Raw genomic sequence first — 27,256 nt, 5'->3', positions numbered from 1 at the left:
ATTCACTATAATGAACAAGATTATTAGGAGCAATAATTTATGATTCACTGTGATGATCCCAGTGCTCCTCTTCTTTAACATTTATTTTCATAACCATCCAAATAATACTTTCCTGCCTACAGAGAACTTTTCAAACTTTGCATTCATTTTCATTCATGTTATTAGGCTAAAAGTATTTAAACACCCACAACACCCTGCTCTCAAGTTTGAACGAAACTTATTTCCACATGGAAAATAATTTTTTTAAGTCTAATTTTCTTTCTTCATCTGTTTTACTTGACAAAGAACAATATCCAAAGGGTATGGATATGTCCACAATATATTCCCTTTGAACAACATCCCTTTCTCAGGGAAAATAAAAGTCGATACAGTAGCACTGGGTGGCTGAACTCACACGCAGGCACAGTGTTGAACTTCCCTGAGAATTTGTTCCTTACATCTTCTGCCTCTGGGTTACCTCCTCTTCCTCTGGTGGGTGCTTTCTCCTGCCTGCTGTATTTTCTGAGATACTACATGTCTTTTGTTGTCTTTGCCCCCCTTCCAGTGCCTTACACTCTGCAGTCATGCAGTGAAGTGCCTCGTCCTGCTGGCACAGACCTCCACACCAACAATATAGCGCCGGCCTGGGGGTCTGGCAGGGGGAGACACTGATGCCAAGTGGGACAAACCCAGCTGGAGACACCCAAGTCATTCCAGGCCTCCAGCCAAGGGGGTTGGGGAGCTGCTTTGTAGTCGAGTTGATGTAGCCACCAGTGTCGGGACCAGCAGAGCTGCCTGCCAGGTTTCACAACCTACGGCGCCTGGATGCCACTGAAGCAGTTGTTCTGTGGGGGCAGGAATGGGGAAACAAACAGGGATGTGAGTCAGTCACCCAGGTCTCACATAGTGGCAGACACAAATTGCATTCAGTGTACACACATTTTCCCTGATATTTCTTTGTCATACCCATGTGCTGCGATTTAGAGTCTTTGCAAATCATTCAAAGCTGTTAAAGTTGGTTTATTACAGGTTTGTGGGAAGCTTTTTGGTCCCAGCGTCACATAAACCAGGAAAACCTAGTATTCACCAAAGCAAACTCTTGCTAAGCTCCAAATATCAAAGGACCAGATACAACATTTCCACACATAATGGTGTACCTGTGCAGCTGTGCTTGAGCACAATTGGACAAAGGAAGGAGTCTGAGATGGAAATCAATGTGCCTGTTGCTATTGTTCCAGGGAGAATAGCACCGTCTCCCAGTCAGGGCAGAAACTTCACTTTGAACTTCCTGAGTTGACAAGGGCTTAAATCAGAACTGTAACTTTACTTTGATGTCATTTATTGTAGTTTAATACCCCTCTGTATTTATTTTTTTACTACCATGTAAAATATATAAAGAAACCTAATCTGGTAGAGAGGTGTATGAGAATTTACTGAATAGTCCTTAATGGTTCCTTTATGCAGCTGTAAAACAGAGGGGAGCTGTAAGAGCAGTCTGAACTGGACTAGGAATCTTAAATGTTATATAAATTTATTCATCACAGTCAAATGTTTATTGCTGTAGGTATTTACCTTCCCCATTGTTTAACTAGGTTGTGTATTTCTCAGACATCTAAGGTAAAAAACACCCTGTACAAGTAATTAGGAGAGCTCAAAAAAAGGGATGAATAAGCTAAATCTGCTTTTGAAAATACATTGTAAATTTGAAGTCACTTGACTAATATTTACTCATTTACACTATTATCAATCCTGAACACTGGATGATCAAACATGGCTACGATAGGGTTAATCCACCTTCTCCTGCAGGCTGATCTGGAATAATCCAGTGAAGGTGGTGATAGAACTTTTTTTAATTTCACCCACAGAAATCAAAGAATACTCCTGCCCCTAATCTAAGTAGGGTTTTTCCATCCCACCTTTAAAGCATTAGCTATCTAATGCCTTCTTGCTGTATGTTACAGATAGGCAGCTGAACGGTCTCAGTGGGTTGGAGAATGGTGTTAATAACACCAAGGCTGTATGTTCCGTCCCCATGTGGGCCATTCACTGAGGAGCTGGACTTGATGATCCTTGTGGGTCCCTTCCAACTCAGAATATTCTGTGACTGTGTGATTCTGAGTGCATATACAGTCACAGGTGGTGTGTTGCTGTAAATCGGAATAATTCCTCTGAAATCAGCACAATTTTTTCACACTGGATGTAGGTCCAGCCCATCTACTCACAGCATTTTATATGTGGCCACCAGCCTCTAACACTTCATGTTCTTCAGGTGGGTAATTTAAAAAGCTTTAGTAGAGGGTAGTAGTAGACCATAAAGACATTTTTAAAATTATGATACATTAAACCTGACAAGGCAAAGCACTGTAGCAGTGAAACAGTGTTGTGTTTATATCAGGCAGATACAACTCTTAAGTGAGAAACTTCTGATTTATTTAATAATGCACACACATCATTGCTCAATTTTAAATTATGTGGAGTCAAAGTCAGATGCTTCATCTGAAACATAGAATGTCAGAATTTAAGAGAGGATCTATTTCAATTTTGTTAATGTTACAGGAATTTGGGGTATTTTCCCATTTTACTTTTGTAGGCATTGAATTTTTAATAGACTTTCATGGGTTTTCCATATTTCTTTTACTTAAAGAAGTAATGCAGCAAAGAAAGTAATGCAGAAGAAATGCAGCAAAGAACAAACAGCATTAATAAAAATATAGAAACATATTTTTTCATTATTTATGCCCAGCATTTGCTTAGTACTCTACCATATGACTGTGGAAAGCAGTCTGTGGATAAACATAAATATAATAAATAGATGCTCATGCTTATAATTGTGTGTGGGAAGAATAAGAATGGACAAGAAATAGTGTGTGTTTCTATTAAGAAAGGTCATAATGGAAAGAATTAAGAGTAACATCCATCTCTACTTCTTTCAATTTCCTGTTGGATTACCTTAACTGTCTCTATGTTTTCTCTTCCATCTCTGTTGAAAAGATAAGCTAACAGCAGTAAGTCAGGGGTGCAGTAAGATTCTGGATGCTTTTCTCTGGGTGCTCTTTTTAATGCATTGCAATTATCTGTTATGCAAATATACAATAAATGTAAGAGCAGTGTCATTCCAGTGCAGTCCTTTGTGTGAGGCAGGGAATCGGTGTTTCATCTGTGTAAGTTCATTGCTTTTCCCTGCGGTGGCCTAAGGCATACCTCAAACTGCACATGCATTTTGCTGGCAGAGCCTTTATTTTGTGTTTGGGAGTATCTGGTCTAATTAGCAAGCAAGTTACAGAGAGGGAGGATGCCAGTCGAGGAGAATTCTGTGGGTGCAGTAGCTTAGGTGGTGTTTCCAGGGGTGCTGGTCTACTTGGAAAGGTAGAGTTGAGCACTGTACCAAAAAAGTCATCAAACTTGCAGAGAAAAAATTTCCTCATCGTAAACACAGACTTTACTGGAAATACTTAATTTCCTTGTTCTCATTTTCCTTCTGTTTGAAATCCATTTTTTTCAATTGTGTCAGTAGACCAACTCACAGGCATTGACATATTTCTTTTCTATGTTAGATCTGATTGAAATAAAAATATTAAACAAATGGAAAAAGTTGTTGACTTGACTATCCATTTTAATAACACCAGGCATTAATAATGACAGTTTTGTTAACAGATAACAGATAATGTTTGTACTAGGGACTGTTAGTGTTGCTATTAAATTTTTATTTGCTGAGAACTAAAATAACTCATGATGGATAATTCACATAGGAAGAAAACATAAAGCCCAAGTCTTACAAAGCTTGTATTCTAGGGGCTGTCAATGATTGTATGGAAGTTTAACATATGTATTCATATGTGTAATACTGGCCTGTAGACACAGGCACTGGGGGTGAGGCAGCACTCATATGATTGTTAAAAATGCTATATCAATGATTTGGTTTTCATCAACTCCTTCCATCTGGCCCATTTTTCTTCTAATTGTTACTTAATTGAATACAAGCAAACAGTTGGTCCATTTTTCTTCATTATTTCATTCTGACACATTTCTATAAATGGGTTTTGTCCTACAAACACAGCAATAGCATAAATTACAAAGATGAAGCATGTCTGAAACAAAAATAAGGGGTTTTTTTTTTGCAATCTTTTCTTCAGGGTTGGATGCTTTCTTAAATAGCAACCAAACATATTTAAATGAGAAATTAAATCAGGCTATTTATTAAATGCTTAGCAGTAAACAATCTTATGAACAGCATGAAATGATCACACTTTACAAATCTGTTCATTCAGCCATTTATCTCTAACACAGAAGAGCTCATATTAGTCAAAATCACTGAATTAACTCTATGAATATTTTTTTTGTTTTCTCCTTTTCTTTGCAGAAAGAATGTGCTAATTTCATCAAGGTGCTTAAGGCTTACAACCAAACCCACCTGTATGCCTGTGGAACAGGGGCTTTTCATCCAGTCTGCACCTATATTGAAGTTGGAAGCCATCCTGAGGTAAACTGTCTTAAAACAAGATTTTTCTTTTTAATTTTTTATTCTTTATTGGTGTTTAGCCATGATCTCTTCCTGCCAAAATGCATTCTCACTAGTTTCTGTGGCTTGGGAAGCAGATCTGGTAAGACCTGCTCCTGAATCAGGTGCTGACGTGCTGATTGATAAATCACAGCAGAATCTCTAACTTTTCTCCCCTGCACAACATCTCTTCCCCCAGGGGCTTAAGTAGGTACAAGTAAGCCAATCCTACCTGGCTCATGGACTTAAAAAGCACTTTTTTTATAATTGGGACAAATAGCCGGCATAAGAGGGATAGTTCAACCACTGTATTTATTCTGGTCCAAACACTATCTTTAGTTTCCTCCCAGTCTGACACCACCTCAGCTTTCTCCCAGAGTTAAAACAGTGTCACACCTTCTTAAAACTCCCTTCTCAGATTTGTCCTAACACACTGACAGTTTTTCATACGTCACCTTGGTTTTGTTTCCTTAGTTTTTCGTGAAAAATAAATCACTCTCTTTTCATCCATTTCTTTAATCTCTTGCTGAGTTTTGCTCACTATTGCAGAATTCTTGCAGGACCTCATTTTGACAGCTCAGTAGACCATTTTGTCAGTGATCATCATAACTAAATAGATAAGCATGATCTTCCCTGGTAAAAAGCAGAATCACTCACAAGAAGCCATGGGACTAGGCTGGTTTTCCTGGCTGAAGATTCGACTAGAATGTCTCTGTGCTGGCCTTCAATACTATTTCTCTCCAGAGCAGCCAATATCTTATTTTTCTATTGAGTATGTAATATAAATTAGTCTCCTTTACTGTATTTTCTGTCTGGCTTACCTAAGTATTGCTCAATGGCCTGTTTTAGTTTAGCAGTCAGACTTCTGATATGCTTTCAGCATTTATGGGTATGTTTTACTAGGGAATCCATAATTTTGTTACTTGTAGCTTCTGTGATCTTCATAAAACCAGTTATTTCAAGTTACCTTATGATGTTGGAATTCAGGTTTGCAGATTTCCTTGAAAATAAAGACATCATTGTTGAATGAATGATGACAATTTCTTCTCATAGAAAAATTAACAAGCCCTTTAAGTGTTGAATTCATAGTCTGGGAACTATTTTTCCCTATGAAAGTGTCTTTTGATATTTGAAACATAAGTCTTTAAAATGTTCTAAGAATGGGGAAGGGAAAAGGGAGCTGCAGACCAGAAAGGGTTTTGTTCATATTCTTTAATGCTTTATTACAATGCATTCTTGGCAATTAGTGATTGTCTCTTGACCACACACAGTATGTCATTGCTTACTGCATTAAACAGATTCTCTGCTTCCTGAGATTCATTTGGGAATTGGTAGACATATTAATTAACTCTAGTTCCGTAAGATGTGTGTCAATCAATCCTTGGCTATCTGCCAAGGGAATCTATCTGCACAGAGATAGCTCGCATGAGGTCATTTACTTCTACATTTGGCTGTTTTATTGCTGTACCATAAAACTAACACACACTTTAACAAGGATTTATAGAAAGGATGATCAGAGATGAGAGGACAGACCTAACCTTGGTTTAACATTCTGTTTTTAGAGTCTTGAATCAGTGATAGTTTTGGCCCTGGAGTGAAAGAGGACTCTGGTTTTAGCTTCTTTTTAGCAGTCTCTTCTTATAAACAAAATCTAAATTGTTAGAGGTTTTTTTGGTTGGCTTTTTTTTGGTTGGCTTTTTTTTGCTTTTTTTTTGTTTTTTTTCATTTACGCAGTAAGTTTGTAAGTCTCCTTTAGCCTGAGTCATTCCCTGGTTTCATCCTCTCAAATGAGAGAAATCAGGAGTATGTTTATCTGAATTGCCTCAAACACTGTTGGCTTTTGTTTTCCTTTTCATATTTAAGATACGAGTGAAATCATCTTTACCTGCCCTTCCAGTGGCACAAGTTTCTATATCTGAATAGCTGGGGAGGTTTTACTGCCTTCTCAGGTCAGATCTGCCAGTGTGGAGAGAAAGTGAGGCAGGCACTTCTTCATGGGCTTTGACAAATCTAACAGTCAGCCTGGGTTCTGTCCCTTGAAAGGGTGAAAATCAGATGAATAAATTATTAGATCTGCAATGAAAAATAATCTGTCCTTTCTCTCAGCTAGAGCCTGCTCCTTCCTCTCCCATTACCTAGCCAGGAATTTCAAATGTGCTTCTTCTGTGGAGATGAGGAAGAGGAGTGTGCTTGATTGACAGCAGCTATTAGAGACACCATGAATGAGGGGAATACAATCTTAACCCCTGCACCCCTGCACTCTGCATCTGTGAGAGCCAGATGGTTTATGTTCTCATGTCAGACAGCAGCACTGGACGTGTCAAAGGGCCATTGCTTCCGTATCATGTAGAGTTTATACCTCCCTAGCATACTAAAGAAGGTAAAAGTATAAACAAAGTACCAGCAGTTGATTATGAGTTAAAAATTGCCATCTAAAACTCTTCCTGAAGATTTGTTTTCAGCTACCAGACTTGTGAAAAATTAACTGATTTCACCATCTGCTTATTTATTTTTCAAGCACTTACAAAGGTAAATGTGAACAGATTAGGGGAGTGGTCAGGGAATGTACCTACTCTCCAGTATGACTGCTTGTTTATCTGAGCTCTGAATGTAACCCACCTGCCTGAATCCAAAGAGGAAATCAGTGTGTGCCAGACTGAAGAGAGTGGAGAAGTGAAATTTAAAGAAAAGAGTGGCAAGTGATAGAGTAGACTCTGGAAGCAATTGGAGTAGGCTGCAGGAAGCTGGAACATAGTACCACTTTTATGGCTGGGGAAAGGAAATAAATTACTTTGTGTGACATTCATAAAATAATGGGAATATGAATTGCTGAATATCTCTTTGATATGAAGCAGTGTATCATAGCCCCATTCCATACCTGAAGAAAATAATTTCTGGTGATGGAACTAGGCAGGTTTAATTGAGTCTGATGAAGTACACTATCAGAAGTAATAATAAAAAGCTAAAAGGATATGAGCGGCATGCTGTGCATCTGATTAAAAATGATGTGCACAAATGTATACAACCTAATATGTTGTGAATTACACCGCGGTCTGAGGAGTAAAGCAGACTAATCTTTGCTTAAATCCATTCCAGATGTGTAAGCAAATAACCACAGTATTTCGAGGGAAGAATAAAGTTAATATTTCAATAGGCTTTAAGCACGTAAGCCACAAGGAAGCAGGAAGGAACATATTTGGAGAGAGCATAGTGTGTGGATGTGCAGAAAATACCTGAGGGCAGCCAAATTTAAAGCTTGATATCATCCATTTTATGTGCATGAGTTTAGGGGAGATGATCTAACACAGACACTTACACAAACTTCAGGGATCTGGGGTTAGGCAATATGTGGCATTCTGTCCTCAATGCAATATAATACAAGCAACCAATTACCAGACAAAACAAGGAAGTGATTAGTAAAGCTGTGTTTTGCACCCACTGACTTCTGAGGAAACAGGGCTGGATGTGTAGGAATGTTGTACTTAACGGTTGCAAAATTAAACAAGTCAGATCTGTGCTTGAAAGGAACAAATCCAACTGGAGGGAGACACAGAGGTGCATTAAACCCCCTAGAAAATCACAACAGGATGCAGAATGCACCTGCCTGTACATGCCTGAGCAGGGGGAAGGAGCCCTGCTCCCTTTCCCCGGGGCTCCCTTTGGGGTAGTTTGAGTGAACCAGCAGGGAACAGTCCTGTTCAAGTAAGAAAAGGATTTTCCATAGACTTAACCCTTACACACAGGTGGAGGTGTATGGAATGCCTTATAGCACCTTTTTTTTTTTTCTTTTTTTTTTTTTTGCTAATGCTCAGTCTGGCATTGCAAGAGATTTGCAAAATTGTTTGCCAGATCCTCAGCAGGAATACATTAGGGGTTACTTAAGCAGAGATAAATCAGTAGGTGCTGTCTGAAGAACTAAACCAGCTTCTTTTATTGTCTTCTAATTCCAAATTTCTTGTCATTGTCCAACAGATTAAAACTCATTTTTAAATGCATTAACTTAAAAGATCTGGGATCACTTTACTTGCAGGTTATTTCTCAATCAATAAAGAAGTTTTAAATGCAGTTTAGATTTATGATGTACATAAAACATTAAGTTATTGCATATGAAGTTATGTAATGTTACCACCTGTAACATATTTGCTTTTTCCGGACTCTGTGTATTTTAAAAATCTTTGGTTCAACTCATAAAATTTTGCTGAAATATACTTTCCACTCTTTTTTATCCCTTCTTTTCTTCATATTAGAAGAGGTCCAGAGTGCATTTCCTAAGTAATGGACATTCTGTTCTGACACATTTATGCATCTATCATTTTGTCTCTGTGTATATATTATATATATATATAGTGATGGAAGAGCATTTTTTTTCCTGAAGGAATAACTTGGAAGAAATGCACTAATTGAAGATTCAATGCTATTGCTGGTACTAAACATGTTGTGTTTATGTAGTGTAAAAATTCAGGATGAAGCATTGGTTTCAGTTGTTGTAGATGGGGCATAAATTAGCCAAACTTCACTGAAGACAGCAGACCTGTGTTAGTTTACGTCAGTCAAGATTCTGAGCTGTGGTTTTTAAGTGAAACATTAGAGCAAATGATTTTTTAAGTTAAAAATCACCTGAGGCTAGTTTTCTTTCTATCTAATTAACTATACTTTCATGTTGTATTTATACGCTTATATAGAGAAAGTATGAAGGAAAAGGATACTGTTGAAGGATTATTCTCATTTGTGATGGAACTGTTATGTGTGACATACTCATTCTAAGCATCACTGTAATTACAGAGAAATGCCATTAAAAGATGATCTAGTTTACAGAGTGCAACAGCCTTCTTTAGTTCACAGGTGCCTTAACCTTTCAAACTTCCAGATATCCTGTTACTATAATACAGGAAAACAAAGCTGAAGAGCCAGAACACTGGCTTAGGCAGTGTGAGTACCTTTTAGAGCACTTTTTTCCATTGTATGAATAGTTTTACCACAGAGAAAAAGAAAACATCTCTTAGATCTTTAAAGACTGATGTACTTCACCTTGTGTTGTAAAAAGCTGCCAAGTGATTTCTGCTATACTGGGAAACCCCAGGCACTAGAACATTTTGCTGTACTGATGTTCTTGTCTGTGGAGGGTGGCAGGTAACAGGATAGTCAGTGCCAGGCACATATCTGTCCAGGCACCTCACAGCATCAGTGGCCAAAATCACAAAACAAAGGGGCTGAATTCCTCTGGAGGTGATGAGGCTGTAAACCATCACTTCTGCTGCTCCACATGACATCGATTTCCAGTCCCTTAGGTTACCCTGTGTGAAAAAGCTTCACACAAAATCAGGCTTTTCACACTTACAATTTACCTCCACTTGTTAAAAATGAATAAATCTTGCCATAGATATCACCTTCCTAGCATTTTTTAAGTATATAGTTTTACATACAGTTATATGTAGCTATACATAGCATATAATTCTTTTTCCAAGCCATAATTCATTATGGCATTGTTTGGGAAGGGATGTGATATGTTAACTTTTGAATGACCAAATTTAACATTTACAAGAGGCGTAGAGGGAAATGGCAAAGAACGTTACAGTCCTTTCTCGTATGACAATCTAAGTGTATCATTTGTTCTGGTAAGGTCTGACAAATATTTCAGTAAGGAAACCAGGATATGTTGCTGGAAGCTCTATACATTTTTAAGCACCGTCATGCAGAAGTACACATTTCTTACAGGATGAGTGCTACGTCCCGAGTGGCACCTCTTGTTACCTTGCACAATCATGTGATAAACTTACAGAAGGAGAAGGTCACCATAAAGAAGTAACTTGATTCCCATTTAAAAGACTTTTTGAAAAACTCCATAAACCCCTTTGTAAACAAATATTAATCAGGTTCATGGTTAAATGCTATTATTTATGAAGGCCTGTCTTTGAATGCTGCAGATCTCTTTGACTTTAGCTGTATTTTGAACACTTACTTTGCTAAAAGAGAAACTAAACCAGGAAAACTCAGATTTTTCAAAACTTCATCCTGTCATCCCCAAGCAAAATATATTTCCAATAAACATTTATATCCAGAGCAGCTCCTTTAAACTAGGACTATTAGCCTTTGTGTGATAATTTAGCTGTCGGAATAGTTTAATTTATGAAGTAAACTTCTCTCAGCTGAATAGCACACATGGCAGCAATGGCTGGCATATTTCCTACCCCTTGCTGTTGGGAAAGTCTACACACTAGATATTTTATCCTCAGCAAAGTGGCACACTAAAAATAAAAGTTTTGAATTTTTTTTTCCACAATTATCTTATAAAAATAAGAATCTATTTCTTAATAAAAATTATAATGCATACTAAACTGTTCATGTAAAAAGCATTTCATACAATGAAAGTGTGATAAATTAAATATGTAGCTACTGTTTTTTATCCTGGTATATTCAATAAAGGAGGCTGTGCTTTTATGACAGCTGAATGCTTGACAACTAGCTGATCCATCTGACCTTCCATTTACCTATTTAAAGGTGTATTTGTAAGAATAGGGATATTCCAAATCATAAGTATGCAAAGGATGTGGCTTAGTTTCTTAAAATTCAGATGTGGTACAAATACCATTTTTGGAAGTAAGGTATTTAGCAAAGGGGTCATGCTTTAATCACTGACAGGAAATATGAACACTGTAGGTTTTCAGCTGTCATTTAATGCATCCAGTCCTGCCCTTGCATATTTCATAATTACACCTAAGCAATTTGGAATATATTTATGTCTAAAGTGACGAAGTCAGTAATTATGTCTGAGGCTCACTCTGAGATTTACAAGTTGAACATTTACATGCAGGAAATGAAATCAAGTTTTAAACTAACACAAGTGAAAACAGTGTGGTGGCTATTTCATTTCTTCACCTTTATTCCTCAGACTACTTGGCGAAGGGTAAAATGGAAGCATGGTTATTTAGTAAGTCATACTGAGGAGAGGTATAAGATATGACGAGAAACAGAAGAAAGACATGGAATTTACAAGTGCAAGGGCCATTTGTTGCACAGCAGAAACCACTAATGAAACCGTAATCACTATTCAAGTCTGATAATTTCAGCTATTCAGCAACTAACTTTTGTTTAGGACTTGATAAATATATCCAAATTGCTATGGCAGACCTCCCAGTTTATTCTTAAGAAACCAAGCCAAACCAAACCAAACTGAAAAACGAACTCCAGAACTATATTAATTTAATATTACTTTATACAGATCTTTTAAAGAAAATGTAAGTGGAAGTCACTGCAGGTGATGTTCCAACATTCTCTGGTTTGGTTTTAATTGAAACAAATAAAACCCTGAGATGAGGGAGAAGTGGTAAAGATATGGTCTGGGGACAGTGTTGGTGTTTCCATGGATCTGGTCTGATCTCTACAGGTATGCAGTGGCACAAAAGGAGGCTTGGAACTGGCAAGATACTGCATCTTCTCCTGCACTGTTGGAAAAAACCAACTCTAACAAAGTAATTGTTAACATAGACATTTTTTTCAGGTTTTCCCAATGCAAAAAGAGTCCAGTGTGAGTAATAGTGTCAAATTTGAACCCCCCAACCTCCTAATGAGAGGAATCTATGCACTAGCATGCTTCCAGTGAGATAACTGAGGAGACCATTGTTCCCTCACCGTACATGGCTTTTGTCCTTGGTGGCTGGGCAGTGCTGGTTGATTACAGTGCAGAACTGTATACAGTGCGCCACAGCTGAATGGCTTCCATGAATAAGAAACCAAAGCCAGTCGACATATTCATTAGGTTCAAAGAAATAAGTCTCAGAACTGTGGGAAAACTTTTTTTTTTATGTTGCTGGAGGGGAGAAAAAAAGACTGAGCTAGAGAGAGACCTCCATGGGAGTAAATTTGCGGAGTGGAGCGTGCACATGTGCACACACAGAACCACTGGGTGGACTTTCACTTATACCACATGTGATGTCTTGTTTTGTGAGTCCATGTCTTAAACCACGGGTAACTTTGAATATGCTCAGATAATGAGTGATTCAAGTTAAAGACCCTCTTAGGATCTGGGTTTAATTTATTCTTTTAAAGTATGGGGTGTTTTTTTTTCTAGAACTATTTGTCTTCAGTGGAGTTCCCTGTGACTTATACTGGGGTTGCTAAAACTGAGGTGCACTTCTCATTTTCATAGTCACAGGAAAAAAAAAAAAAACATTCATTTCTAGCATTGTTAGAAGGATTACTCAGAATTTTGTGACTACTTTAAGGAAATTAATTTCAGCGATGACTACCAGAGGAGCTGAAAATACATTCACTGTTTGCATTTGGATGTTCATTATTTCTCATCGGTTAAAGGATGTTATGGTGAATTATTTATTCCCATAATGTAAATATTCCCCCTGACACATGGTTACCTTACTTTACCATGAGATGATACAGTTTTCCTAATTCATTACAGACATAGATTGTACTTTTAGGAGGTATGGCAGTCACATTAAGATGTCGGTCCAATTTTCTGGGTGGGAATATTATGTTGGCTCATCAACACAGCCTATAATGTTTCTAGTAACACAGAAGTTCAGCATTTGCCTCTTGTTAGAGTAACAATTGAAAACATTAACCCAACTTCACAGTCATGCAACATATGCAAAATTTCATCCACACACCTCCTGAAACAAAAGACAAGTATGGCTAAGTCCTTTGATCTCTTGACCAACATGGGGAAGAAAAAAATAAAATAACAAACCACCATCTGTTGGGAAACCAATGTAATAAAAACAGTGGAAAGCCATCTTACAGTATAGACTGACTTAATTGAGGAAGTGACTTATAAATAAAATTATTTCTTGATTTGGAGGCACAGGAGGAAATAAAACTGAAAGAAGGATCTATTGAGGTCAGGTTTGGATAGATCAACATCAAAGCAGCATTATTCATTGTGGGATTCATGTCACAAGGCTCCAGTTGACAGGGGCTGACCTCATGAAGAAGAATCGTAAATGTGATTTCTGCCACTGAAGGAAGTGACTGTATTGTGTTTGTAGCTCAGTACCAACATCTTGTCAAATAATCTTTAAAAAGCCAAGGTCACAATGCAGCAGGTTTTAGCTGTGGGTGATGCTCCACATACAGACCACAGTGCTGTGAAATACTGAACAGCAAACTAGCCAGTTATATTAAATACTCAGACACAAGAATCTAATGAAGGCCTTATTGGTGAACTGATTTCACTGGTTTTTGCCTAAAATTTTATGACAGCTGGCATGCTGTGAAGTGCCTTTCAGGCCATTTAAAGTCTGTGGGATAAATTTAACTCTCAGAGACAAGTGAGCCTGAAAGCACTGCCTTTTCCCATGCTTTCAGACCAACCTGATATTCACAGTTTCTGTGTGCTGGCATTATATGAGTGTAATGGTGTCACACTGGCGTGGTGTCTGGCCTGCAGTTAGACCCAGGAAGTGGCCAAGGAAGTGGTGTGTGGCCAAGGCACAGGCTGCTCAGCAGTGATGGAGAGGTTCTTTCCTCATCTCCTCAAAATCTGTTCCTGATGTTGCTCCTGACCACAAGACTCTTACTGATACAGAATTCCCAATAAAGGGAGAATTTCCCCAAAGGAAAAATGAGAACACTCATGGATATAGAAGCTTTCAAACACATTCAGGAAAGAACAAGTCACTTTCTACAATGGAAGACCTCCTTGGTGTGCATTCAAGCCCCTTAGACATCTCTTTCTTTCATCAGCAGCTGCAGTTGGCGTGGCAAAAGTGGCTGCTCCACAATGATTAAATCTTATCGCTTTTTTTAATAAAAAGCAAAGCAACTACAGGTGAAGCTGCTATTTCTGTGAGTAAACAGCAGGACACAAATATTTCCAGCAGTTGCCAGGTGGAACAGGAAATAATAATTTTTCTCCTGCTCATCTTGACCATCATCACTTTTATGTACACACTCATGTTGATATAAAAAAAAACACTTCAGAATACTTTCCAGAAGCTTCCCTACCTTTTAAAGATTTTGAAACTGAGTCTATTCTCTACCCTGTTACACAAGGACTGTCTTAAATTTGTTGCTATCTAAATTCATTCAAATCATAAAATTCCACTGCTCCATAGCTCAGTAAGAAAACAGTACTTACTTGACTAGTAAATAGTGCTTTTCTTCCTAAGGAAAAAAATTACTGAATCATGTAAGAAAAAGAAGAATTAATCCCATATATGCCAGACACACAGAGAAGATGGCTGGAAGAGGAAGATCTCTGCAAAAGAAGAACAGATAGAATTTACCCACTGTACACTTCGTAACTTTGCTAAATACCCTTACAAAGTATAAAGAATAGGTTTCTTTGCCAGTGTACATAAAACCTTTCATCTTTTTTGCATCGTATATTTTGCTGGCATAAGATGACACAAATAAACTAACAGTCAATTATTTCAAGATCTCAAAAGTCTTACAAGACAAAAAATCCTTAATAATTCTTTAAACAACACTCTTGTGAGTGTAGACACCAGGTACAGGAATGTATGCTTGATTGCTGCAATACTACCTGTCAGCAGGAACAAAATGCAGTTTAAGGAACAGGTCGTGGCTTAGACAGACACTCTATTTTGTGCATGGAAGGAACAGGGGACTGTGCAAAGAATTACCTAAAAATAACAGATACAAAAGCAGTGTAAAGACATAAATAATTTCCATTTTACATTAGTCCATATATCTCCTGCCATGAAGAGTTAATCAGTTTACTGCTGAAATGCTATGGGAGATTAAGAATAGTACTGAAACAGGCAGTTTTAAATATTTGTGCTTGTCCCATATGCCTACAGCTTGTGTGATGCTGGAAATCAGATTAAGTGATTGCAGCAACTCTTTCTGTTCTCAAAATCTAAGAATAAACCCTCTGGAAGTCACTTAGAAAAAAAAAGTTGTTTACTCTTCCATTCATGCTGAATCCCAGCTTACATATCTTCTAACAACTTGTTTTCTGTTTATGGCACTTGGTAAGTGTGGAAGTGTGCCGGCTTCTCTTGAGCTTCTGAGCATAAACCATAAATCTCAGCATCTTCCTTCAAATACTGTTCCTGTGAAAGAAGTGTTCTGTGCACTTCTGTTCCTTCCTTCAGCTTGCCCTTGTCCATGTAAGAAAAATAATTTAATGAGCATGACCTGACTCAGATGAAATACATGCCTCTGACTCCTTCATGCCTCTGTGGACTTGGAGTAAATTAGTTATTTCCTAAGTAACTCATTTCGTTGGAAAAGGGTGAGTAACTGCAACATTTCCTGGGAACTCAAGGAAAGACTAGTTAATGCCTGCTTTTTCTTTCTCTTCAGCTTCTGTGTTATTTGCTGTAGACATTTCACATATGGTTATTTTTATTTTCTTCCCAGATGAAGGCTTTGTTTTAGAAAATATTTTTTTTCTGTAGCTCAGTGAGTCAGAAAACAATGTGAGGAACATTTGGATGAAAAAACCAGTCACCATTGGAAAACTTAGCTAAAAAGAAGTATTATGAAGAATAAATAAATGTTATCATGATGAATTCACGCCTATTAGAATTGGCGATGACTTGCTATGTCATCCAATCTATTTTAATTTGTGTACATTTGCAGTCATCTACAAGTCTGGACTGTCTTCTCACCTGTAGTGATATAAATTACAGCTAGTGATTCTTGCAGTGCAGCATTAATTTGCATTTTAATTATTTCAGTTTCAAGTATTGCACTGCTAATCACAATTGTACATGTTGTCCTATTTCGTGTTCGTACCAGATAGGTCCAGAAGAACTCTCGTACAACAAACTGTATGATTGTATATAGTTTAGTTAAGAAATGCTTCCAGAAAATCTGTTGATTCCTCCAAGTTGCAAAGTGGTCACACTCAGATATATTAAGAAATGTTTGCAAGTATGTAATCAGATGAGAACACAATACTTTCCATTAATGAAATATGATCCATAATGAATCTTGCATGGGAGTGCTAATAACTACCCTTAGGTTAAAGTGCTCAGATGTCACAGTATAACAGTATCTGTCTTAGATGTGTATCATTATGGCAAGTAATTAAAGGTTACTTAGCTGTTAAATGGTTACCTTGGAGGAATCCTTCAGTTGCATGGCTTCAAACATGCCTTCACTTTGAAATTAATTAAATGAATTAAATATCAGCCTTGTAGTAATTGTTATATGTGCAGAATATAGGCAACTAAATGTATAATATAATTGGTCAGAGGACTTGAAGATGTATCTATTTGCTGTTAAAACAATCTTCATTGTTATATGTAGAATAAAGCTGATGCATGTTAAAAGGAACAGTGACAAGACGGATGAAGAGAAATGGAATGTCAAAATTGTCATCACAGTGATGTTCCATGTGCTGCATAAGTGCAAAGCTCAAGTAGCAATGTTCTGGTGAGAGAAGTATTAAAATTCACTTGGTCTTTTCCACACCTCTGCTGCTACATGGAGTTAAAACCTGATACCAAATGACTTGAGTTTTGCTAACAGCTCAGTCTGACTCATCACAAGGATGCTTTCAGGGATTACTAAATTGCTGCCTCCTTCTGTATTTAATATAAACCACACCAGAAAAGTTGAGCAAGCAGCTTGATGTGGATATGAAACCTTTTTCGCCACCTCTAAAGGTAGAAATATGACATGGGCCACATCAGTGACAGATTTTGACTTAAATAATTTCCTAGCATTATGTAAACTGGCAGTGACAAATACAAATAAAGCAGTACATTTTGGTTTTTTTATTCTTTGTTTAAAAGGAAACAATCCACTAGATAAATAGATTCTTCATCTGAGACCTTTTCATATGTAAGCAAGAAGATGTAAAGTTCAGATCTTTCCTGTCCTCCTCAAACATTGTCTTTACTCCAGACAATGACATTATTAACAGATTAAGTTTATTCTTTAAATGCTTTGCTTACTTATGTCTTCTGATGAAACAGAAAAGAAATAGGAAAAGAAATATGTGTTACACTGCAGAAAACTTTACTCCCAACACAGCTCGGAAAGTATTAGCAGCAGGAAAGGAAACATGAAGAATTTGTAATAGAAATCTGTAGTTTTTTCATGTTCTGATACGGTTTTTTTATGCCAGTGAGATAATTAACAGTGGTGGCACCTTCTTATCAGTGATATGGAAAACTGCTGCACATTTTGGTCAAGGATGACAACAGTGTTAGGGATTCTTCTCTAGTTTTCAGGCTTCTGCCCAGGGCAAATTTGGCCTTGATCAGTTTTGCTCTCAGCAATCTTAAAAGTTATCTTAAAAGTTGAAGCTTCAGTGATTGTCATGTGAAAATGGTCCTTTGTCTCTGGGCCAAAAAGAGTCCCCAGAGAAGGTAACTAGAAGTGGTGAAACTATTTGTCCATCAGAAAAATCTTTAGATGCCCCTCTGCACACTTATGGGCCAAGGCTACATGAAGTTATATGTAGGAGTGAAAAAATGTCTTAGTTCTTGGATTCTCATAGAATTGCTCAGTTCTCTATGCAAGCTGTGCAGCTTCTCAAATAATACAGATTTTTATCTCTAAGGCGCAGCAAAAATATACTGTTTGATTCAGCCTGATTCCAAACCTGGAGACAGTTTTGAAGGGGGATTAGAAAACAAACAGTGTAAGAGAGGAGGGGAATTAGAAAACAAACAGTGTAAGAGAGGAAGATTATCTTCCAGAGAGTTCTTTTGCCCTGAGGTATGAGGGCATTTTTGTTGTTTTGTTTTGTTTTTTAATTACAAACCAGTAAGTGTATAATCAGAAAAACAAATGGCATTGATTACTTTTTCAAAGCAGTGACTCTGATCGTTTCATCCATACTTCCAGCTTGTTTGAAATATGGAACCAGCACAAAACCTGAAAGCATTTTCCATTTATATAAATCAACATTACTCTGTGTAGCCAGTGTTTATTTACAAGCTTGCAAAGGGTTTCATAAGGGATATTCGTGCACCTACAATACAAACCATGTGTCAAACAGTGGAAAACTGCAGACCAATAGCACTGTTGTTTTTCCCTTTTACTTGATCCAAGTTTCATTTTCTGTTGGCCTAAGTATCAGTGGTCATGAAGGTGGTGTATCAACAATAGTCATGGTGGCATATTTAATTTAATTATAGCTGGTTGAGGTGCTTAACGTCATTTACTCTGAACAATTTATTTTATTCTGATTTAACAAACCTTTCTGTTTATGCATTTCATCATCTTTTGTTATAAGAAACAGGGGTCTCATTTCATTATTTAAGTGTGGGAGTAATGAAAAAGTAAATCTTCATCAACTTACTGTTCCTGTACCAAGGGTCTTTTTGTGGAATACTTACCAAAGAACAAATCTCTTGAAATCTGTAGAGTATAGTCTAGACCATTAATTTTGATTCCTAAAATCTAAAAATCTGCAAAACTTATACTGAATTTAGAATACGGAAAAATTGAACATCATTTATCATGGAATGGTTTGGGTTGGAAAGGGTCTTAAATATCATCTGGTTCCAACCTCCATGCCATGCACCCTCTGTTGGACCAAGTTGCTCAGATTCCCATTCAGCCTGGCCTCAAAAGAAAATTGCTGCTATTTAACACAGAAAAATGTCACATTCTTCCAACAAGTATAATATAATAGGAAATGATTCAGACTCAAGTACAAGATCTATGTATTCTCTTAAAGACTGGTGGGGATAAAGAGAAAATCAGTGGGTTAAGTTGACTTTGTTTAACCTCAGTCAAGAAAGGAAACTAAAAAATGAGAGTTTGGACAACGAAGTAGAAGCTTTGATTGTGAAAGAGCTCTCTGCATGACTTTAGCCTTGTCCATAAGGAAACTTGTGAATGTCTCACGAATTCAGTGCAAATCCCTGCACAGGCATTCCCATTTCAGTTAAAGTAGCATTTCAGATCTGGTCTTAGCTGCCTGAAAGTAGCTGAAAATAAGCTGCTCTTAAACTGAGCTCACTGTGTTGACACAGAGTGCATGTGTTTACTGGAATCTCATTACATTCAAACATAGGGATACAAGTCTGCAGATTAGTGCTTGCCCTGAAAAGGCTGTTTAGCCTTTCAAAGGATTTTGCAGGAAAGCAAGCTGGAATACAAGCCCTTTCTGCTTGTCATTTGTAGGTTTGTGAATTTGGCTTTTATTTCTTTGTGCAAATGTGTTTTCATACAGACAGTGGAAAGCCATGACCCTCTGTAAAAAGGATTACCTCGAAGGGAGATAGTAAGACTACAGTGTAAAGGATGGTTAATGCAGAAATTCTAAATCTTGCTGTACAAAGATTATATAGCACAATAAATTTTTTAACTCAAGGTACTTTCCTGACATTATAAAAACAGTCACATATCAGAATCACAAAATAAAAGTCTTTAAGAGAGGGCTAAAAGAAAATAAAGGAAAATATCTGCTTTTATATTTTTTTGTAGAAAGATGATACAGAATCCCTTAAAATGTGTTTTCTTTTAGCTGACATTGTAGCAAGTAGTTTAGATAACACTTAATGATTTAGATATTATTTTTACAATCAGTGTATTTCATGGGGTATTAAAGATAATAAATAAGGAAATACTTTAAAACAGATAATAGAAGAATGTAAAGAAAGCAGAAGATTTCAGTTGCTTACAAAAAGCCTGGCATCTTACTTATACGAAGCAATGACCCACTGACATATGACCCATTTGAATAGAGGAATCAAATCCCAGTCTAGAATTATTTGGTGGAAAAGTTCCCAAAAAGAAGAGGGATGCTTTTTAAACTTACACCTAAATTTTTTTTTGTTGTTTTTTGTTTTTCTAAGTAGTAAGCAATATGATCAGAAAAAAAATACAGAATTAACCCTTCTAAAACTTCCCAAAGAGATAAAAGCAATATACTTTGGGGCTAACTAGGATTTCAATTAGTGCAAGAGTTGAACTGGAGCAGTAGTTAATTAAATGTGGTGAGTTGCCCAAGCTTCCCTATCTGCTTTTTTCTCTTTTGGGACTGCTGCTTCTAAATCACTTGATCCTCTCCAGGCTCACAAGACTAGAGTAAATTTCCAAAATCAGGGTATGATAAACTGCAGCAGCAACTGCAACTGCACCCAAAGTCTTCACCTAAAAAGCAGAAATTATGTTGTAGTTTGTTAAACAGAGGAAAAAAAAAGGGTGGATTTGAAGGTTTCTTCTTGATGTAAGGAGGATTTTAAATGTAGTAGCCATCTGGTAAGAGGTGAGATGAGATGTATGAAAAAGCATAAATAGCTACCACTCATTACATAGGTGAAGGAATGAAACAAAATAGCGAATTTAATAGTAATAGCTAAACTTTCAGATTATTTCATTAAAAAGAGATTGCAATATTTTTTCAAGATATTTCAGTGAACAGTTGGAGACAATGAATATGAAAACTGCATATTTGCTTTTAAAGTTGCTTTTAAAGCCAAATCTCTGAGGCAGTGTCATTGCTGACTACTTTCTGTTTTCTATAGAGCTAGTGTTAGGCTTTAGGTGCCAGTGTCAAATTAGAGCATTAATTACCCATGCAGTTAAGTGTCCAGTGAAGTGCTTTTATAAAAAACAGTCGCAAAACTTCATTCAGAAGGAACTTGAGTTAATTATGTCAATGTTTTCAGGGAGATTGCTCATAAACGTGAAGTCAAACTGACACTGACAAGTTTCAGCATTTAGATGCTTCAAAAGAACAACTTAGTTTTGAGTTTTATAGGCTCTCCATAGGCATCATCACAGCCAGGAAACTCTGTGTGTCTCTGAAAAGGAGAGAGATTTGGGGTTGCTTATAGTGCCAGAGAACACAGGTCATGCATTGGAGGGAAAAAGACAGTGAGAAAAATGAATAGATGGCAGCAGGGAAGTATGTTGGAGGATTGTAGGTGTTCCAGATTTTGCTCTTTCTTGATGTTAAGGCAATTTATTCCATACAGACTTAGATTACAGTTTATTACAGAGGGTAGAAGTAATTTTATCTGATTTAATTCACCTGAAACATACTCAGTTCATATAACCATCCAGCCTTATCCTTAGGCAATGTAGAGAATTCTGCATCTTCAGAAATAGTGCTTATCCTTCACAGCTTCTGTAGTGTCTGAGATGTTCATGACCATGAAATAAAAATAATAAAATGAGGCAGGCACTCAGAAGCAGTGCATTTCAGAAAAGTTCCTGGATATCGATTTATATTTCTCTGAACTAGAAAGAATAAAATTATACATATTGAATCCAAGAAGGGAACTCAGGAAGCAGTATGAAATTTCAGCTACAATTTAATTTTACAAGTATTGAGGCAAATTATTGTCCATCTTAAAACAATCCATACCAGCCATCTGAAAACAACACGGACTTAGGTATTCTGTCAAACTTTGGTTTTAAGGTTCACAGTCTTGACATGTAAATCTTGACTAGAAGTCTTTGGAATTCTTCCATAGACATTGTCACCTAAGACAGTAGATCAAATCTCTGTGCTCAATTTCATATAAATAGCTAAAAACTAATGTGATGGCAAGGTAGATAGCAGTTGAAAAGTGGGAATGCAGCAGAAAGAAGAAAGCATATAGCCATTGTAAGTAGGCCTGGTCTATTTTGCATCCTGTTATTGTTACTTCATTTTCTGTTTGCAACTTGCAGTTATTAATTTCCTACCAGTAATCCTCTACTTTAGCTGCTCTGTAAGCGAGAATACTCATCATAGTGCAATTTGTGATAAATGAGTTTTTAACTTCTTATATTGGTTAAGAAGATTAACAGTGCAGAATTTAAAACCTGTGACCAAAATTTGATGAGACAACTTAAAATGAATGACATTTGAGATAGAAAGAGGCTTCTGAATACCAACAGACAAAATCCAGACAGCAGGAAAATAAGGTTAAAACATTCTATCCAAAGCCATTTTACAAAAAAAGAGAGGAAATGTGTGACATATGGTATCGAGTGAGGCACTTGAAGTTGAGTCTAAAAATGTTTAAAAAGACAGCTGTTAGTTTGCATGATTAAAAAGGGAAAGGAAGGATATTATGATACATCAAGAAGCAAGGAAGTTATGAAACCAGAGGTGGACTTGTTGGATGTTTGTTTGCTTTTCTTATCCAGTGGTTTCTAATGTTTTTATTAAATTTATCTTCAAATTCAACCTCCACCTCTATCTTCCGTTCTGTTTCTCCCAGTGACATCAGTGCTGGCTATTAACACAAAAACTGGGTGGATCCTTGAACCCTGAAACCAAATCAAAGAACAGTTTAGGGAAAGAGATAATTACGTATCAGCTCTTCTTCCCTACAATATGTTTAAATAGATTAGATTATTTTAATAAGCTTTGGAAGTGATGGTAACACTTAGAATAATATTGTCACATGAATCTCCCCTGGCTGTATATGAATCATAGAAGTCAGTGAAAGAGCCCCCAAATTTGTCTTTATGAAATATTGTTGTATGTATCACCTGATCTTTATTCTAAAGTAAATTACTTATTTATTTTAAATCTTTGTTTATATGATAGTTTGATTAATTTAGTTGCTTTAGAGCAGGAAATCTGTGAGAGGGATTTTTTGCTTCCACTGCTGGTTCTTGTAAAACTCCAGTGAATAGAAAACAAGTGGCAATTTGCATATGGCAATTAGTCCATGCATGGGGAACCCAACAGAGATATTCCTTGGGAATCACAGGACGACTAAAGCCTAACTGGGCACAAAAGCTGATGTACTCTCCCTGTCACAGGCGATCCTTACCAATTTTACTTGGCACATTGTGCATAGCTTTGCATGTGCTGAGTAAGCTCAGCTGCCATTCGCTTGACTGGGATTTGAGGCAGGACTATATACTTTTGTTTATGGCACTGGACAAGGCTCAGGAACTAGAACATTAGCTTTTTGCTTTGGCATAGATTTCCTGGCTAAATTACCTAATTTCTCTCTGCCTCATTTCATAAGAACAGTCCAATCTGTTCAGACCAAAGGCTCATTTAGCCCAGGACCCTGGTTCTCACCGGGTCCCATAATGAATGTCAGCAGAGGAGAATGAGCAGCGAGCAGGCAGCAGTGCTTAGTGATATCGTCTCCCAGGCTCCAGCACTGGTTGTTCAGGGATTTCCTGAGCCAGGGGTGGAATCTCTGTGTTTAATGCTTTTCAATGACTTGGTTTTGATAAATTAGTACTGGCATTTCTTGAGCTCATATATCTTTTAAGTATCCACAGCACCCCAAGCCCTACAAATTGCAACATGGGAGGAACATCCCTTTATTTCATTTTGAACCTTCTGCCTACCAGTTTCTCATTTTGGAAAAAAACTGAGAATACTCTTCTTATTTCCTTCAGTGGGTCTGTTTTCTGAGTTAGAGGGCTGTAACTTCATGTAGTACTGAAAATGCAGGAGTGCCATACATTTAAAGAAGCATAAAGTCACTGTTGGTTTTGTTCTTTATTTCATTTCTAAAAACTCTGCATGTGAAATTTGCTATTTCGGACTGTTACCAGACATTGACATCATTTATTAAAAAAAAAAAAATTAAAAAATTAAAAAGTAATCATGACTTTAAGATCTTGAATTTGATCTATAAAATATATACTGTAATAGTGTTTCTTGAATTGCCTTCTGTGAAAAGATACAGAAGGAAACCATGAACACAGTTTTGCATAAAGAGCACAAGTTGTTCTGGTCTATTCTAGCTGAATAGATACACTGAAACATGAGAGGAGAGTGCCCTGGACTGTGTGGCTTTTGGGGAAGATGCTTAGTTATTGATATGAGAATAAAATGCCAATCTTGCAATTTAACTTCTCTCCTACCACTAACACCTCCTGAAACAGGAAGACAGCTGGCTATTATATTTCAAATTCCATTTGAGTTAATGCCTTCATACCAAAGGAAAGGAAAGGGGAAAGATTCACTTCATTCCCACACATTTTCTGTGCATCTCTAAATGTGCAGTTTGGCCCCAGTGGACCTTTCTGGCCCTGTGAAACTTGTCTTACAAGGCATCTCCAGCACCTTCCAGGTTTGTGGTCACTTTTTCTACAACACCGTACCTTTGAGTCCTTCCCCTTCAATGGACTTATATTTCAGGAACCAATTATGGTTGACAGTGTTTCAGAAACTGTCTTTTTCTCAGGGGCCTGTAATCAGTGTTCAAATCTGAGGTAAACAAAGTTTCATCTCTAAAGAGAAGATAAGCTTAGCAGAGTTCAGAAGGCTCCTCAAACAGCACAAACACCTTTTCCCCTTGAGATGTTTACATCCAAGGTGATAGAAAACTGAGCAGCGTTGTCTTGCAGATGGTCTGAGAAGATTTTATTAAATAAATACAAAGGCATGTGTTTTTTACCTACCAATTAAGTTCAAAATGTCCAGATCCAGGGCTAAATTAAAGGCAACAGTCTAATTGTAAAACTAAGACAAGAAGCAACCGAATCATTTAAAAGTTAAAACTATGTTGTGGATATGGAAAAAAAAAAGGATTCTGCTGTTATTTGTTCTTCTTGATAATCTCCAAAGCTGACTTTGTTCTTTAGTTCTCTTGGCTTTCTCTGGGGTTGCACAATCATTGCTGAGGAGAGAACCCAGATCAATGTCTAAAGGTGCCTTTGCTCATGCATAACAAATTAAAAGGGTGATTTGGCACAGCAGGTGAGATGATTAATATTTCAGGTCTTATTATTTTTGTTTGTGAATGTATGTGTTTGTGTGTAATTATACATTTCAAGGATAAACAGCTAAATACAGTTAAACACTTAACATTTATCTGAATAAATGCAAATGAAACTTGCATTGTAAAACAAATAATTGGTGTGGATTAAGAACACATATGATTTATCTTCTCAATGTTTATTGCCATTACTTTAATGATGACAAAAAGCAGAAGGGTGGTGGTACAGATGCACGTTTAGAAATTGTATATTCATCAGTTCAAACCTTTTAAATTGATGGTGATGGAGAACAACTGTTTTAATTCATAGTCATTTGGAAGGATTTGTCGTGACCTCGAGTTAACATGTAAACATGGCAAGGGATATGAGAAAGGTTCCTCTGGCATTCACTGAACTTGAAGGGAATCTTTCTGTGACTTTAGTGGGCTCCATGCTGAGGGGCCAGAGAAGGTACCCATGGAGATCTCTCAGGGATCACAGCACATCTGGGATGGCACCGGTCTGTGGTGATCAGTGCTGTGGTACTTAACCCTGTGCAGGGCACAGGTCCTGCATAACTCAGTTCATGACCACAACCACTCCTCACCATGTCTATGATCTGCTGGTGGGGGGTGAAAAATGAAGTAATCTGAATGCCAGCTTTCTTTGTCAAAACAAAAACAAAAACAACAATAACAACAACAGAAAAAAACCCCAAAAACCTGGCTAGTGTGTTTGTCAGTTTGTTTTAATCAAAGTCAATCTATATTATGCTGTACTAAACCATACTAAACTATACTGTAATACACCACACCATGCTGTATTATGAGCCAGGATTTTGAGCCAAAGTTCTGTTAAATGAAAAGCTTTGTTTCTTCCTCAAAGATACAAATATCAGTAATTGAGTTACCTGCTTGGATGCTGATTAGCCCTGCTGACACTGTGCATTCCTATTTATGAATATACAGATATAGATATAACAAATGAATGTAACAAATATTCTTGCCAGTGTCACTGACTCTCTCCCCTTCTGGGGACCCCTGGGTTCTAGAAAAGCAGGAAAGATAGTGAATAAAGAAATTAATTTTAATGTACGTTTTTCAGTCACCCTGAATCAAAATCACTTAAATCCATCTGTTACTGTGTCAGCGAAGTTTTTGTTGCACTGGGAAAAGAATATCAAACATTCTTGACTTTTTTAATAAATCCCCCCCCAAAAACAGTACGAGAAATGCATTGCTCTTAGATACAGTGCCATGAGGAATAATTGCAACTTGTCACAGAGAGAGGTTATAATTATGTCTACTGTTAGTTATGTCTCCATGTGCACAATGGAAGTTACCTTTTCAAATGCATTGTTCTCTAATGCAATACCAGTTATTAAAATTTGACGATATTATTACTTGCTAATGAAGAAAAATGAAATGAGGCTGCAGAAAGGCTTGGCACTGTAACACTGAAAGCACGTGGAGGGAACAAAGAGGAAAGAGAAGTGCTTATTGCAGAGATTTCAGATCTAAGCTTTGCCTGAGGAAAAGCTAAATTGCCCAAAGGGTCAGAATTTCAGCTTCTGTATTTTAGACTTTGTTTGTGTCATTTTAAAAATCTGAGTAAGTATCAAACAGTGGTCTAGATCTGACACTTCATAGGCACCTCTGCATGAAATGCTGCAAATAGATTGCAGTATTTTAGAGACAAAAACAAAGCTTAATAGTTGTTGCAGTAGTTGCTGTGGTGTATTTCTATGCCCCTTTGTTACGTGCACAAATTCTCTGAAAGTATGCTCACAAGGTCTTATTTTAGGGAGAAGGAATCAATTGTATTTTTCTAGCCTAGCTCCTTACTCTGTCACTCATTTAGAGTCAGATTTTTGAAGCTTTTAATTTAGGTCATGTGTTCATATTAGAGACAACTTCTTCCTGGGAATTAAAAGGCAGATAGGATAAAAAGCAGTGCAGACATATGCCTTCATTTTCAGAAGTGACTAACAGCTCCAAGTATCAGAATTTTAAATTGCCCAAGAAAGTATTTGCTGAAAATCAGAGCCCTTGAGCAAGTTTTAAATTGGGTGCCTAACTTGTGAGTGTGCAAAATCACTTGGGAAATTAGAAAATCTTGGCCATATGCTTATATGTTAATGCCACTTTACTAAGTCCTTTCTGGATGTTGCTTCCCCAATTTGCAGTTGTTTTTGTGTTGTAAATAAGATATCCTTGACTC

At 37.1% G+C, this 27,256-nt stretch overlaps 1 protein-coding gene across 2 annotated transcripts in view; it reads left to right on the top strand.

Moving 5' to 3' along the window:
- SEMA3A (semaphorin 3A) overlaps positions 1 to 27,256 on the top strand; it is a 235,031-nt gene that overhangs the window by 132,897 nt on the left and 74,878 nt on the right. For both annotated transcript variants that reach the window (XM_088054859.1, XM_014255194.2), the window contains one exon: positions 4,340 to 4,459. In XM_088054859.1, the coding sequence (XP_087910985.1) occupies positions 4,340 to 4,459 (120 nt within the window). The remainder of the gene's footprint in view (positions 1 to 4,339; positions 4,460 to 27,256) is intronic.

The sequence above is a fragment of the Pseudopodoces humilis genome, chromosome 5, assembly GCF_049639895.1.
Source record: "Pseudopodoces humilis isolate 2021_Gansu_Grassland_sample_001 chromosome 5, ASM4963989v1, whole genome shotgun sequence".
Classification (NCBI taxonomy): Eukaryota; Metazoa; Chordata; class Aves; order Passeriformes; family Paridae; genus Pseudopodoces; species Pseudopodoces humilis.
This window is presented reverse-complemented; position numbering and strand designations above follow the sequence as displayed.